At 40.1% G+C, this 16,332-nt stretch overlaps 1 protein-coding gene across 2 annotated transcripts; it reads right to left on the bottom strand.

Moving 5' to 3' along the window:
- Nucleotides 1-2,819: 2,819 nt before the first annotated feature.
- Nucleotides 2,820-5,843, bottom strand: LOC121778423. Of its 2 annotated transcripts, none has more exons than XR_006045668.1 (4): nt 5,711-5,843; nt 5,490-5,605; nt 5,339-5,409; nt 2,820-5,118 (listed from the first exon to the last, which is right to left on the bottom strand). XR_006045668.1 is itself a non-coding variant. In XM_042175778.1 (4 exons), exons 1-4 carry the CDS (start codon nt 5,733-5,735, stop codon nt 4,946-4,948), a joined length of 378 nt encoding a protein of 125 aa, XP_042031712.1. In that variant the 5' UTR covers nt 5,736-5,831; the 3' UTR covers nt 2,820-4,945. The 2 variants fall into 2 exon arrangements, 1 of the variants encoding a protein (XP_042031712.1); XM_042175778.1 differs by having other exon boundaries at nt 5,490-5,598; nt 5,711-5,831.
- Between the last annotated feature and the right edge of the window lie 10,489 nt (nt 5,844-16,332).

Here is a 16,332-nt window from a genome sequence, read left to right on the forward strand (position 1 = left end):
AGGAATCTTTCCTGCCGGCTCTATCTGGTAGCCTTATTGAGGCAGGAATCTTTCCTTCGTTCCCTCGAATTTCGTTCAAGGAGGTTGCGATCTGGGACAATTGCTTTGCCAACATGTCCATTGCTGCCTTCTGCTCCAACTGAGCGTCCTAAAGCTTATGCACCACGTCATTGTTGGATTGCATGTTATTCTGCATATGCTGTTGAGAACTCACTAGATCATGCACCATTTCATCTAGATTCCTTTATGGCTTAGGATTGGGTTGGCCGGGATTCGGTCCTGAACCCAGGTTTGGTTCACTCCCTTGGTTCTGGCGAAAGTTTCCCTGACCTCCTGAACTGTTGTTGAACTGATTTCCTAGCCCTTGGTTCCCCTGATAACTGGGTTGGGAATTCTGATAATTCATTAGGTAGTTCCTTTGATGTGGCGGTACATAAGAGCTCCCCTGGTAATTTTGATTCATGTTCCCCCAATTAGAATGATCGCCCCGATTCAGGTTGTTCCAGTTGTTCAGTCCTTCCTGATATCTCCCAGACCAGTTAGCTTGCCTTTCTGGTTGGTGTGTAAACTGGGTGTTCTGTTGTGGAGGTGGCTGGGTCGGGTCATTGTCAGACCATCTAAAATTGGGATGGGTTCTCCATGGTGCATCCTTCTGTTTCCCTTGATTCCAATTCTCATCTGCATTTCAACTCCCCATCGAACTCACCTGGGCCTGGTAATCTCCCTCTTGAGAGCCATAGTATTGATGGGGTGGAGCTTCTCCTGGACCCGGAGTTTTCTCTTTCTCTCGTGAAGCTGGTGGGTTAGCCTTCTCGATTGCACTAAAGAGTGCTTTCTCAAGCCTATCTATTCTCGCCTCGACCCTTTCGTCATCTTGCTCTCTCAACGCATTCGCCGGTCCTCTCCTCATAATGTTCCTCGGGTTGTCATACGCTTTTTTGGCCTCTATCAACTTCCCCAAGATTTCTCTCGCTTCACTTCCCTTTTTCTTTGTAAAATTTCCCCCGCTCGAGGAATTCATCAGATCCTTTGATTCAGGGGTTGCTCCTTCATAGAACAAATAGTAAATTTCTTCTTCGATCAGTCTGTGATTCGGGCAAGCATCTAATAATCTCTTGAATCGTGACCAATATTGACTCAGAGATTCATCGTACTCCTACTTACACTCCACGATTTCCTTCTTGAGGGCGTTTGTCTTGTTTGAAGGGAAAAATTAATCCAGAAACTCCAACTTGAAATCTCTCCATGTACGGATGGAATCCTGAGGAAGCCTCAGTAGCCATGTGTTAGCCTCTCCCTTCAGGGCGAATGGAATTGCGCATAAGCGATAATCTTCCTTCGTTGCATCGTTGGGTCTTTTCTGAATACTGCACAGCTTACTAAACTCATTTAAGAACTCGTATGGACACTCGTTCCTACGCCCGGAGAACGTCGGTAGAATGCCTAGCACATTTGTCTTAATATCGATGGACCTCTGACGCTGATTCGTGACTATAGCCTGGGCTGGCTCACCATCTAGATGGACAGTGAGCGAACCGATCTCAGGATCTAAATCAACCACCTGTGCCGTGTCTCCGATCTCGTCTGCCTCTGTATCTGTTTCTGAAGACGACTCGGGATCCTCCCTTCCTGACGAACTCCAATCTTCGTCACTTCCTGAACCAAACGTAAATGGGTCTCCCGTAGATAATCTCGATCTGGTGGTGACCGTAGATGCTGTCTCCTTGACTTGCTAAGTAAACTGATCGTTCCTCCACCCAGATGAGTTACCCCAGTGTCCAACCCGTGAGCCTCTGCTAATAAACTGAAATTAAAAAAAAAAAAGAAAAATCAAAACTATATAAGCCAAAATCTCTAAACACAATCATAAACTACGCCATCCATCCCCGGCAACGGCGCCATTTGAAAGCTTCACTAGGTTGTGTGCTTTTGTGCTAGGTCAAGCCTCTCAAGCCCAGAGAATCCGCTAGATCACAAGGTCTAGGAACTCAGAGGATCCTGGGAGTCTCGGTCATCGGACACACATATTCCGCGTTCAAACTCAACCCGCTATACTATGAATTAGTACAGGGAAGTAGGGATGCGTAAGAAGGCATTCAAGAGATTCTGAAAACAGGTTTGGCTGCTGCCACGTAAATTTGGGTTGAGAAAATTATAACTAGGCTGGGGAAAAGAAAACTGACACTAGAGTCTAGAGCTAGGAAACTGAAAACATCATGCGGGCATGGAACATCATCTTAACTACAATATCTCAAACAAACTTTCTCGACCTAGTAAACGACTTCCTAAAGTAACTAAACTGAGATCATATATGTAGTGGGGACCATTTCCAGAAAAGGTAAAGTACGAATAAAAAGCTGCAATTAACTAATTCTGAAATTAACAAACAACGATCAGCATCTTATCACCTGATTCAAGCTCGAACATGGAGAAAAAACATAGTAACAACAGATGCAAACAGAACAACATAATTCGGATGTCGGAAACGTTGCGATTAATCGGAAACTGAACAGATCTACACCTACTAGACTAAGCAAACAGAAACACAGTAACGAGTCATCAAATTCAGGCATAATCAACCAACTCAGCTTCAGATCCACACGTCGGACGCTTAATCCACTCCGAATCCAAGCAATCCGAACCAAACTACAACCAAAAACAACTCCATGAGCTCCGATTCAACAGATCCACTCCGATCAACGACAATCCAACCTCGATTCAACTCCGATTCACCAAATCAAGTGCGAAAAGCATCCATTCAAGTGAACAACACCAAACTCAGAATCAAACATAATCAAAACTCAACATCAGCATCATCATAACAGAAAATAAAAGTTCCATAGATAGATCAGGAATATTTCAGCAAATACGAAAGCCGAGCTTCGAACAACGAAGACTCGGTAGAAATCCGAACAGAAAACTAAAATGAAAGCAGTAAATTGTTTCTTCGCCCGATGTAAGGACGGTGGTACACAACATCAAACCGAAAATTACCCCCCAAAACCCCTAGACTTCCGATGACCCCAAGTGTGTGTAGAAGTGTGTGAAAGTGAGCTTAGAGCCGAAAGTCCTCCTCTCAGTGTTGCATGATCTCTCTTTTATAGATGTGGAGGCGATCTTCTAGAAGCCTTCTCTTAAAATCTCTGTTCTGCCCTCCGGCTAGCGATCTCCTCCGTCTGGAAATTTTTTCCTTCATTATGCTCACTTTCTCGCCAAATACTTCGCCAGACGATTATCCACCTTCATTCCTGGACCTGACGATTTCTTCTACACACCTGGCTTAAAAGATGTGTTATATCCCGTAAATTGTTGAATTTAACCCCCCTAACTGATGCATGAAATTAACCTTATCACTATGCATCCAACTAAAAAATGTGAAGAGACTTTAAAAACACCTGCAAGACTTCAACAATCATTTATTCAATTAGCCTTTGTCTTAATCAATTAGCCTTTGACAAATTGTCCTGCCTTTATACAGTAGTACGTGCCTGACTTGAAATAACTATTGAAGCATGAAATGGACTTATCATAATTTGGACTTTGAAATCAATTTCCAATAATCTTAATGCATATTAATATATATTTATATATCTCTATGTATCTATTAATATTTTCAAAAATAAATTTTTAATTACTAATATTTAATTTATCTCTCTATATATCATATTTCAAAAATAAAAACTATTCAACAAAAAAAACTAGGAGTAGCTCTTATTAGTTCTACGAAGCCAAGATGTCTTTTTCAAGATGATTTTGTAGATTCTACCACCTTTTCTAAGATATAAAAACACTCCCTAATATGAAGAGATGCAAATGGAAAAGCACAATGGTGGTTAGTGACAACAACAAACATTCTACAATCTCATACCAGCAGCATAACTACTACTCATAATTACTACTACTACTACTTAACTATTCCATCGAGACAAAATGAAAGTGATGGATAGATTCTGCTTCTGGGAAAAAAATAAACAACCCCCATTGGAAATGCAACCTAATTTAAGGATACATCATATGCAGCCTCGTCTTTTTCTTCTTTCTTCTGCTCATGCGTCTTATCAAGTTGAATTATTTCAATATAAACACATTCCTCATACATAAATTAATAAGCTTTCACAGTTTATATGCATTAGGAATTGAGAATGTACCTCCTCAACATGTGAAATTCCATTGAGTTGAGCAAAGCTTTCAACAAACGGAATGATTTTTGGTTTAGAAGAAAACCATTTGACACCAATATGCTTCAACATTCCAATGCTACGATCAAACACCACTAGCTCATCATTCAAGCTTGCAAAATACAATAACTTACCGTCCGGCGAAAACCATAACATCTGCCTAATACCACGAGTATGGAAAGCAGATTCTCTTGTCCAAGATCCATCTTTCAGACTCCAAAGTTGGAACTTCCAAGGCACATCATCTTTATCATCCAACCATTCAACAACACTTAACATCCCCTTATACTTTATAATTTTAAACTCAGACTCACTAAGTTCAGGAAAGGGTAAAGTGGACATAGTTTCAGTAGAAAGGTCAAACGAACAGAAAACAGGGCCACTGACTCCATTTTTAAATGCTTTACAATAAAAAACGCCATCCAGGCAAGCACAATCTATTAAGGGAAAAAAGTCAAACTCGGTGCAATTTATTCTCCTCCAGGAATTAGTTTTAAGTGAATACAAGTCAAAGTAATATAACTCGCCGGCATTATCTTCCAACCAAAATTGTTTAAGATTCATCACTTTGACATCTTCAAATTTATGGTCACACCACATTCCATATGACGTTATAAACCACATAAGTAGACCAAGGGGTTCTGCAAGGGGCATAGGCAGGATCTTATACTCACCTGTTGTTGGGTTCCAGAGAGCATGACCCAAGTTTGCATTATGAAGATGAAGTAGACCATTACAAGTAGCCCCAGATAAATAATAGTTTTCCTTTAGAAAAGAAGGAAGACATATGTCATAGTAGGGTGAGATGGTGCCATCCTCTTTAAGGGAATATGCATCAAGAACACAATCATGATAATAAACAAGGGTCTCAGGCTTAGGCTTAGGGTAGATGTCAGGTTGTAAGCATGATGATGTACATGATCAGATGGCCAATTGTAAGCTGCACAACAAAAATGGAAACATTTTAAGAGAAAATTTGTTCTTGTAATGAACAAATATAATATATGAGAATTGATGATTAGGAATGGAATGGAGTGATGTAGGTAATGAGGAGATTAATGATGAACTCTAACAAGAGTTTATATTCTAATTTTAAATTTGTTTCTGAATTCCATCAGTTAAGAATAGAGTGAGTAATTGAGTTTAATATTCAGAAATACCTGGGGGTTTAGCCAATTCACGTTCAATATCCCAAGGTTTCAACTGACGGGGATCAATCTCTTCTAAGTTTCTAACAAAAATTAGAAATTTCCCGCGGTTAGACAAATGCAAACAAGTCAGAATAGTGAATTATTATTTTTTTAATAGAACCTGCGGACGAATCGAGCTTCGGCCGCTGAAATGTAAATGGAAGATCGAACACCTCTGCGTAGAGAAAGGCAGCGCATGGCGGAGGTAGCCAAGCGGGAAGTCATGCTTCCTGTCAGCTGATAACCAAATCAGATTTGAGAAAAACAAGGAATCAAAAAATATACTCTATCTCTGCAGCTAATCTAAATAAGTAACTTGTTTCAGAGAAGGGAGAGAAATACCGCAGTGAAGAAGAAGATGAGGCATCGAGAAGGAGAAGGAGAAGAAGCGCCAATTAGAAATTTCGTGAAGAAGAAGAGCGAGGCCTGGCCGGCGGCTATGATCTGATTTTAGGGTTTGAGTTTGAGGGTTTTCTTTGTTTTTTTTAAGTCAATATTGAGTATTTATTTATTTGGATAAATAAAAAATTTCTTCATTATTCGGATTTTTTTGTATTTTAAAAATAATAATAATAAATGCATTAAATTGAAGTACACTCGCGGGGGCGAGTAGGCATCAAGCCTAGCCCCAAGTCGCACCGCGTAGGCGGGGCGCGTGGTCCTTCGAGAGAGCGCACACTCACCTGCAAGAGCACGTGTGTGCCATCGGCACGAGCACAACGGCGAGCTCGTGCTTGGTCGTGCCGAAGGCATAAGCTGCTCTTCCACGAGAGCAACCATTGTGCATGCTCTAAGGCACAACACCTACAGGCTACAACGGACAACCATACTCTTCTTCAAGAACATGCTCTTTACTATTCACGGATTCTATTATTCTAACATTCAATTTTAAAACTACAATTACTAAAAATATTCCATTAATAATAAAACTTATGTAAATGACATTACAAATTCCTAAAAAAATAACAATTACATAATTTAAATCCTAAAAATTTTAAATTGCACAATCAAAATCCTAAAAATTAAAAAGTACTTCCTCCCTCCGCAAATAGGAGTCCCGTTTTTCTATTTTAGTTCGTCCGCGAATAGGAGTCCCGGTTCACTTTTATCATAAATGGTAATAGGGTTCTGTTAACTTATTCCACTCACATTATATTTAAAACTAATATATACAAGTGGGACCCCTATTCCACTAACTTTTTTTCACACATTTTTCTTAACATTTCTTAAAATTCATGCCGCCAAGAAATGAGACTTCTAATGGCGGACGGAAGGAGTATATTATATTAGGTCAACAAATGAAAAAAACTCTGGCAGCGGGCTTCAGGTCGTCATACTCAATTGCACTTCGAGGGCTTCAATCACCCGAGCATGAGAAGCTTGCTGTTGTGGATTCATCTTGTTGAGGTAGAGGTATGGGGTCCGGTTGGGCTTAGCTCCGTGCGCGACGACAGCTAATCTTTGCCGCCTTCGGCAAGGGCGACGTCGCGAACCGCTCAGACCGGTGTCGTTACAATCCAAGTGAGCTCTGGCTTGCCACCTCGTCCTCGCTGATGTCGGATTGCGACCCCGATTGTTTCCCGGCGAAGCCCGGGGAGGATTGGTTTGTGCATCATCGTTTGGTGGGCCAACATGGCTCTCGTCATGCTGTCGCTCGTCCTCATTTCCTCGAGGTAAAATACCTGAAACTTTTGGAATTCATCGCTTGCCCTACCCAACGCATTGTGCAACATACTTCGTTGTGCTGTATAGTTCAATTCGGCCGCTTGGCGTTGTAGATGTTGACGAAAACTTCTTCCCATTTTGATTAGTGTCGATGTAACGCCCCACTTTTCGAACCCTAAGACGTTTGCATTAATTACTTTGATTGCCGCAATTAAATGACGAATTGTTATGTATTTGCGTTGGTGACCTAATTTTGATTTGACCGAGTCAAATTCGTTGATTGATGACGTGGCCTTAATTAATTGATGCGGAATGAAATATATTGCCGTAAATTATATTTTATTTCGGGGAGTGAGATTTAAATAGAATCATCAATTTTCATCTTGCCTTTTTATTTAGAATTTTCGACCACTATGAATTGTTGGAGATGAATTCTATTTTTTCTGGATTTAATTAATTGCTTGGGATAATTATCCAAATTAAATCCAAAGCCAATTATTCTTTATTTCCTCCATGGAAATTTCGACCCCTATGACTTGTCCATGGAGATTTTCAAAATCTCCTAATTTTTTGGAGAGGAGGAATTAATTATTATATAATTGATTCCTTACTTATTTCTTTCCATGAATAAATAATAAATATTCTAGCCAATCTTGCCTACTTTATTCCATTAGAGATTTGGAAAATTTTCCTTGTGGGAGAGGCTAAAATCACACGCCTATTTCCATATTGTGGGAGGATTTGTTATTAATTTTTCTGCTCCGTATTATTTTATTCTACTCCGTGAAATACCAAATAAAATCATAGGCTAATTAATTAGCCATGATTTTCGAAAATCTCACCTTACTCCTCCCCAAATTCACGTTAATTCTCTCCCCCCAAATCTCCCCTAACCTCTTTCAAATATTCATGCAATTAATTCTTCAAATCTTCCTAATTATTTGAGAGCCTATTCTAATCCTATAAATAGGAAGGGAAGACTAAACCCAAAACCTAAACCTAGCCCCCAAAACTCACGTCTCTCTCTCCCTCCACACGCCCATCTCCCCTCTCCAATCCTCTCCACTTGTTCTTCTACTCCACTCTTCCATTCTTGCCAAGAGTTGTTGAAGAATCGGGATTTATATTTGTTCTACCGATCATTTTAATCAAAGAAGGTACAATCAAACCTCTATTCTTCATCCTCTCCATCCCAACTTTTCTTTTGTTTCCCTCATGCATCTAGTGAGTGTAGGGATTAATGGATGGTGAAACTTGTGTTTGTATGTGTGTATGCATTTTGAATGCAATTTCGTGAAGTCTAAATAAATCATTGGTGAATGATGTGTGATTATATGCAACCATGAGTGTGAAGGCTCTTTTAAGCATATGTGTGTGTTAGAAGCATGAAAAGTTGTGTTTGAATGAATGGGGATAGAACCCTAATTAAAATTTTGAAACATGTAAAACTGTGAGTTCGGACAGTAGGTTCCGACGTGTTTTTAACCGACCAAATGAACTCCTTTTTGTCCGATTCTTTTTTCTGAGTAAACTCCATGGTTTCTTCTGTGTTTTTTATGAATTTCAACCTATTTGGACGAAAGATGGATTTTTGGTGAACTTTTGAAGTTAACTGCGCAGTTCTGCCCCAAAATATTTTCCCGACCAGTAGGTTACGCTTTCAATTCGACCGACCTAAAAAGGTTACTTTGACATGATTTTTAAACTGGAAGTTATTTGATGAGTCTACTGCAGTGTGGTAAAATTTTAGCCCCAACGGAAGTCGTGTGAATTTTTAATGATTTTTACAAAATGATGTCACAGTGCTGTCAGATTTCTATCTTTACAAAAGCAACTATGTTGTTATGTGAAATGATATACATGATTTATATAAATGCTTAAGAACCACTCTATGATGAAGTGATGTGTTATTCAAGGATGTATGCTATGGTGTGTTTCCTTTTGTCGATGGGGATAAAGGAAAAACGTGGGGACATGCATAATTATGAGTCAATGTTTGTGACTGATTGGTGATACATGCTATTATCAAAGGTGATAACTCGTGCACGAAGCGTGATAACAAAGGGAAAGAAGTACTTAAGGTCTAAACGGTCGAGGTGGGCTTTCTTTTAACTACGGACCATGTCCTAATTACTTTATCGATGGAAATTACTATGTTTATCATGTCGTGATTTGTTTTAACGTGCCTATCTGATGTGGCTTTTGCCACTATTATTTAAATCAAATTCGGATCCTCGTAGGGCCGCAAACCCTACTTGGATTAGTGTACACCTATGGTAGATCGTGTGCTAGCGTACGGGCTGGCCGGTCTAGTGACCTGGTTTGCGGCCGCATTCCTTGTCATGTATTGGCAGTTATGGCTAACGTCTATGGGAAAATGACTGATCAGTCGACTTTTACAATGGGAAATGATTTTGAGTGCCTCGGGCCTTTCTAAAGCTAAACCCCGATGATTACTTACGTATGGCATGATAAATAACATTTTTTTATGAAAATGTTTTCGGCATAAGTCCACTGAGTATTTTTATAAGTACTCAGCCCTGCATGTGTTCTCCTTATGTGCAGGTTGAGTGGCGACGAGCGGTTGACGGTGTTGAGCAAACTAAACAAATTGATAGTATTGTCTTGAAACTCCGAGTGTCGTCGTGTCTTCACACATTACTTCACTCTTTCTCTTGGTCGTTTCCGCTGCGATATTTCTTTTACTTATTAGCTATTGGGCTTGAACTTGAATTTGTTCGGTTATTGGATTTTTTAATGTCTTGTTGGATAATGTCAAACTCTTAATCTTTTCCTTGAATATTAATTTCCGGCCCAATTCATTATTTAAACCCGAGTCTTCATCTTATTTTATACTTAATTACTCATTTAATATGTTGGTCAAACCTTTTTGATGAAACCCTAGCCTATTTTCCTTGTTATATTTAAGTCTGTTTAAGTCACAATCGCCACATTTATTATACCCTAGTAGGGCGGTCGTGACAGTTTGGTATCAGAGCCTCAGTTCTTTCCGCTCTGGACCCAAGAGTCTTGTTGAGTCAACGTCTATTCATGTGTAATTTGACAAATTGATAATCATCGAAGGCTCAACACCACGACTCTTCTCCGCCCAACCACGAAGAATGAGGTAACAAGCGTTTCAATAAGTTTGATCTGAACCTGTGAAATATTGGAAAGTGTGATGGGGATATTCCTCTGGTGGAAAATGAAATTATTTCGATGGAAATCGAAGATAATATGATGTCCTTGAAAATGTTGCTTGGAAGTGTGGGATGATGAAAATACATGGATATGAAATTGCTTAATACGTCTATGCCAAAAATGATGAATACTGTTGTGCATACCCCGATAAGGAAAAATTAGCGAATATGTGATTGGACCTCTATGGGTTTGGATAGATGAAATTCTAAATGATTGAAATTACATGAATTGTGAAACGTGGAGTATGAGTGTGATTACTTGATTGCACTATGAAACAACCCCTGTGAGAAATAAGTAAATACTATAGCTTTTGGAAAAGGTTGTGAAGATATGAACCGGGAGACACTATGAGATTATACAATTGTTTTTGTTTAACAGTGAGGCATGATGGCGTTGAATGTGCTGGATATCGAAGCATGATTATGAACTTGTATTGGTTGATGTTGAGATTTTCTATTACGTCCACAAAACTGCAAATTTTACTTGAAGAAAATATATGTTGCTTCCATGAAAGACAAAATTTTATGCCTAGGCGGTTAAAATTTCGTGACTATGAAACTGTGAAATGCAAAGCATGATACGCGTGTAGTTGCGAGTTGTGATTGTAATACAGATGAGCATGAACTGCATGATTTATGAAATGTTATTCCATGGATGATTGATTGACTGAGTGTTGCTATTCACATATATTAATGTACGATGTTTGTTATGTTATGGAACACCAAATGATTCATACAAATAAATGTGTTGATTGTGCAATATATGTATGACGTTTATGTGGTGAAAATTCATGACCGATGAAGTACGAGGTATCGTATAGAACCACTATTAAAGTGAAATGTGGAACTTTTGAACCTTGTTGCAAACGTAGGAGCCATATGAAGCTTGAGTTAGGTAATGATCAGATATACGTTAAAGTACGAGGCTTCAAGCTATGCTTGAAATTAAAGAGTGCCTAAGAGATAGGCCAGTTATAACGTGCTATAACTTAGTTGTAAGTTGACAACTGCAATATCACTTTCCTGAGTGATAAAACCAACGAAAGTATATATTTCGAACTTTGGTGTATCCTCACAATGGCGAGATCATGCCTAAGATATAATAAAACTATGCAGTCTTGTATACCATGCCAAAGTGGCGATGCGACACAAATACGACGACGTTTACGACACCTTAAGACCACGTGTACAACGGCAATGCATTTCGAAAACTACGTAGCATGGCAAGAAGACTTAGAAGATGCCACCATCAAAAAAATGTTATTAATTTCGACGATACGATGAATCTCAACTTGGAATCCACGATTTCATAGAACGATGTTAGCATGTTCAAGCTCGCGAAAAATGTGCGAGGGAGTGCGACCCTCGTAGCTAGAATGAACGATTTTTTAAATCAACAGTACTTACTTGGCTTCTAAGTTCTTTTCGGGACGTTTTGAATAAACGTGAGCCCTTGTCTATTTAAACACCTTGGTTGACTCCCAATTTGCAAGTAATGTCCATTATTTTTTTTCCCTATATCGAGTCATGACTCACTTGTCTCGAAAGTTTATGTTTGCCTTTGTAACGTTGGATAGCTTGATTGAGTAGTCTCCTTTGATTCATCATTCATAAGGACAATATTTTGACCTTATGAACTTCCATCATTGAACTTCATTCCTAAGGTTGTTTACAGTTATGACCTTCAGTATGACCACAGCTCCAGACATGTTTTCTTCAAAGGATGGAATATTCTTCTTGGAACTACTAGCTCACCTCTTTATTTTGTAACCATGTATGTGGCTAGTTCTTTCTTGCAGAAGTGAAATTCTTTTTAGCTCGGTTTTACTACATATATTGCTTCATACTCAATGATTTTTTTTTTCATTTCTGCAACACCAAGTTAAGGCTATCATGTTCTCTTCTTCCTTAACGGGTTGATCGTGTTAAATTTCTGAAAAGTTCCATTCACTTTGAGTTGTCTTTAACAAACCCGCGAACCCATTGATGTGATTTCATCTTTTTCCAATAAAATAATGTTGTTGAACCATCATTTGTACTACTTCATGACATTTGTCTATGTATCTAAATCCTGCCGCGACTGATTATTTTAGGCCTTGACATGTTTGAACGATATCATTCATTGCTGTCCGGAATTTTTGCAAATTGTGATCTAGCAGTCGGTTATGGAATTTGAGAATTTTTGCAGTTTCATCCTGTTTCCATGACCTATCTCATGTTCTTCCGAACTCTCATCAGAAGTAAATTCTCAAATCTCTATGGGTTTTATTTGATACCTCTAAACCATTTAATTCTTAGAATGGACGGGTTGAGTCCAATGGAACTCAATCATTGCATTGTTGTTCTTGTTTCCTTGATTAATTTTGGAGCCTCCCCGACTAAAGACATCCTTAGCAATGTTGCAACAATTTGAAATCTGTTCATATCCAAGTAAGACTGTTGGGTCAAATTTCGAATCCTTGATGCTAGACGGTAGGGAAATGCAGTAGTCGACTCGGATATACACAAGGGATAAGTTTCTATAGTCAGACATGCTCAAAAATGACACACCAACCAGAAGCGTCTACATAACCGACGAGATACATATATGAGTGAATGATCGATCGAACGATAAGCGAGTAAAGAATATGGGAAGATGTATTTAAGGTCACCATCGTGCGAGGAAATTGTAGAGGAAGTACAAGCCCCTTCATAGAGTTTATTGCACAAAATAAATATCGTCAACAAGAGAGAACATTTGAAAGGTGACGAGAAAGAGCCACGGGATGACGAGACGATCGAGAAAAGAAATGTGTGATAATACCATGAATATTAGAAAATTGTATGGGAGTTGGAAGACAAAACGAGGAGAGTTAAAAAAATTTTCTTGGGAGAACTTAAGTTAGTCGCTCACAATTTACAAGTTATGGCGATGGGGGATATCGACGTAATTCTAGGAATGGTTTGGTTAACCACGAATTTTTGCGACGATTCGTTGCAAGGAGAGACAATTATCTCTGCAAGCCTCGGGGAAGGTACCCACCATATACTATGGAATCTCGATGAACTGGCGAACATCTATCATCTCCGCGCTCCAAGCTAGTACGATGGTAAGAAAGGGGCGTCCCGCATATCTTGCCTATCTACAAGGAGAGGAGGTAGGAGAAAGGAAAGTGGAAGCTGTTGCCGTTGTACGAGAATTTCCCGACGTTTTCCCCAAAACTTTGCCTGGACCACCGCCAGATCGACACTTGGAGTTCACAATCGACCTAGAGCCAGGGCGGCGCCTGTGTCCAAGGCACCATACCGATTGGCGCCTAAAGAGTTAGAAGAACTCAAGATACAACTTCAAGAGCTTATGGACATGGGTTTCATTAGGCCCAGTGCCTCACCATGGGGCGTTCATGTGCTGTTTGTCAAGAAGAAAGATGGGTCGATGAGGATGTGTATCGACTATAGAGAATTGAACAAAATGACCCTCAAAAACAAGTATCCACTGTCGCGGATAGATGACCTATTCGACCAACTTCGAGGAGCTGGAGTATTTTCAAAGATGGACTTGAGGTCGAGATATCATCAACTGAAGGTCCGACAAGAGGATGTGCCTAAGACTGTTTTTCGCACTTGTTATGGCCATTATGAGAGTGTCGTGATGCCAGTTTTCATGAACTTGATGAACCGAGTTTTCCACGAGTATCTCGATAAGTTTGTGTTAGTTTTCATCGACGATATGTTTGTATACTCGAAGAATGAGGAGGAGCATGGATGGCACCTGCGAACGGTGTTAGAGACGTTGCGGAAGAAAAAGTATATGCCAAGTTTAGTCAGTGTGAGTTCTGGTTGAATTGAGTGAACTTTCTTGGTCATATCGTGAAGGCTGATGGAATTCAAGTGGACCCAACAAAGGTCGAGGCTGTACAAAATTAGAAATCGCCGAAAACGCCGAGTGAAATCTGCAGTTTCTTTGGATTGGCGGGATACTACCGACGTTTCATCGAGGGACTCTCCAAGATAGCGAGACCCATGACCCAGCAACTCTAGAAGGGGGTAAAAGTCAATTGGACCCCGGAGTGTGAGGTAAGTTTTCAACTTTTGAAGGAGAAACTGACCACCGCGCCAATCTTAGCTGTGCCAGAGCCTATAATGAACTACGTGGTCTACACTGACGCTTCGAAAGTGGGACTTGGATGTGTTTTGATGCAAAACAACAAAGTGATTGCCTACGCATCACGATAAATGAAGCCACACGAGTTGAACTACCCAACCCACGACTTGGAGTTAGCAGCAGTGGTACACGCCTTAAAGATTTGGAGGCATCACCTCTACGGAGTTCGATGCGAGATCTTTACGGACCACAAAAGCCTGAAATTTTTTTTTTCTTCGAGCAAAAGGATTTAAACATGCGACAACAAAGATGGCTCGAATTGGTGAAGGACTACGATTGTGGCATCAATTACCACCCTGGCAAGGCAAATGTAGTGGCAGATGCCTTGAGCCGGAAGGGTCATTCCCAACTGGCCACGTTTCTCACCAAAGAAGAAAGCCTGGTCCGCGAGCTTAGTAAGATGCATTTTGAAGTAGTGAAAGCACCTGAAATAGTGAAAGCGTGAATCGCCACTTTAGTTGTTGAACCTGATCTAAGGACGAGAATTATTAAAGCACAACGGATGGATGTGAAACTAGAGGAGATTCGTGTAGAAGTGCAAACCGGCGAATCTGGAAACTTTAGTGAAGAAGACTCTTACCTTCAAAGGATGACTATGCATACCGGACGATGAGGAGCTCAAGAACAAAGTGATGAGCGAAGCACATGAGACTCCTTACACCGCCCACCCAAGAAGTGCAAAAATGTACCAAGACTTGAAGAAGTCCTTTTGGTGGAACGGTATGAAGAGGGATATAGCGGCATTTGTAGAGCGCTGCTTAGCCTGCCAACAGGTGAAGGCTCTACATCAATGACCCTACGGCAAGTTGCAACCACTAGAAATTCCCAAGTGGAAATGGGAGCACATCGACATGGATTTCATGACGGGTTTGCCAATGACTCTTAAAGGGAACACCGATATTTGGGTAATTATAGACCGACTCACCTACCGATTCCCGTAACGCATGGATCGAGCAAGCTAGCTCAGATCTACATACAGGAAATAGTGCGACTGTTTGGAGTCCCAGTGACGATCACGTCTGACCGTGACCCGAAATTCACGTCAAGATTTTTGATCAGCCTACAACGTGAGCTAGGCACTCGACTGAACTTCAGCACAGCGTTTCACCCGCACACGGACGGACAATCCGAAAGAACGATCCAAACCCTCAAGGATATGTTGAGAGCCGTGGTGTTAGACTGATGAGGAAATTGGGAGTCCGTGTTAGGTTTAGTATACTGAAAAGCATGTTTCGAGCGAGTTCGCACGAATAGAATCTTGCTTGTGTACGAAAAAACTCTACAATCCACTTTTGACCCGATTCAGTATTATTCGAGCATTTCGCACGAATAGAATCAGTATATTATTACATTGTGTTTGCTTGTGCGTTTATAAGATGTTTTATAAACATTTAAATGCATAAGAAGTAAACAAAGCCTAAGTCTTTTGCTTAGTAGACTGGTTGTGGGCGTCGTCCACTTTAAGGTAACTACAGTCGGTTCTATGCAATGCTTTGCAAAAGAAAAAGAAGAATTTCACAACCTAGATAGGCTTTGGCTACCTATCGTGAAAGGTTGCAATGTCAGTCCGATTATTTCTAAGCCTTATTGAAATAAGATGATGTTGGTGTGGTATAGCACTGAATGGATCTAACAGCAAGACGTGTCTTTATGCTATCTACTGAAAGACGAGGTCTTGATAAATATCTATTTCTTAATCAATGTACGTTAGCATTGAGCATACGATATTGAGTATCTACTACTTTGACTTACCAAAGGTGCGGGTTTTTCGTCACCCAACGATCCAGGTATATTGGGTAGTGGTGATCATTATCTAGCGGTGCTAGGATTGCTATTATGTTAAATCGTGCGCGAGGTGAGTCTCGTTTGATAATGTCCTCAAGAGGAGCTTGAACAAGGTTTTATTATTCGGAAACTGGCCAGTTGGAGTTTTATTACTCTATGAATAATAAATA

The sequence above is a fragment of the Salvia splendens genome, chromosome 19 (genome assembly GCF_004379255.2).
Source record: "Salvia splendens isolate huo1 chromosome 19, SspV2, whole genome shotgun sequence".
Classification (NCBI taxonomy): Eukaryota; Viridiplantae; Streptophyta; class Magnoliopsida; order Lamiales; family Lamiaceae; genus Salvia; species Salvia splendens.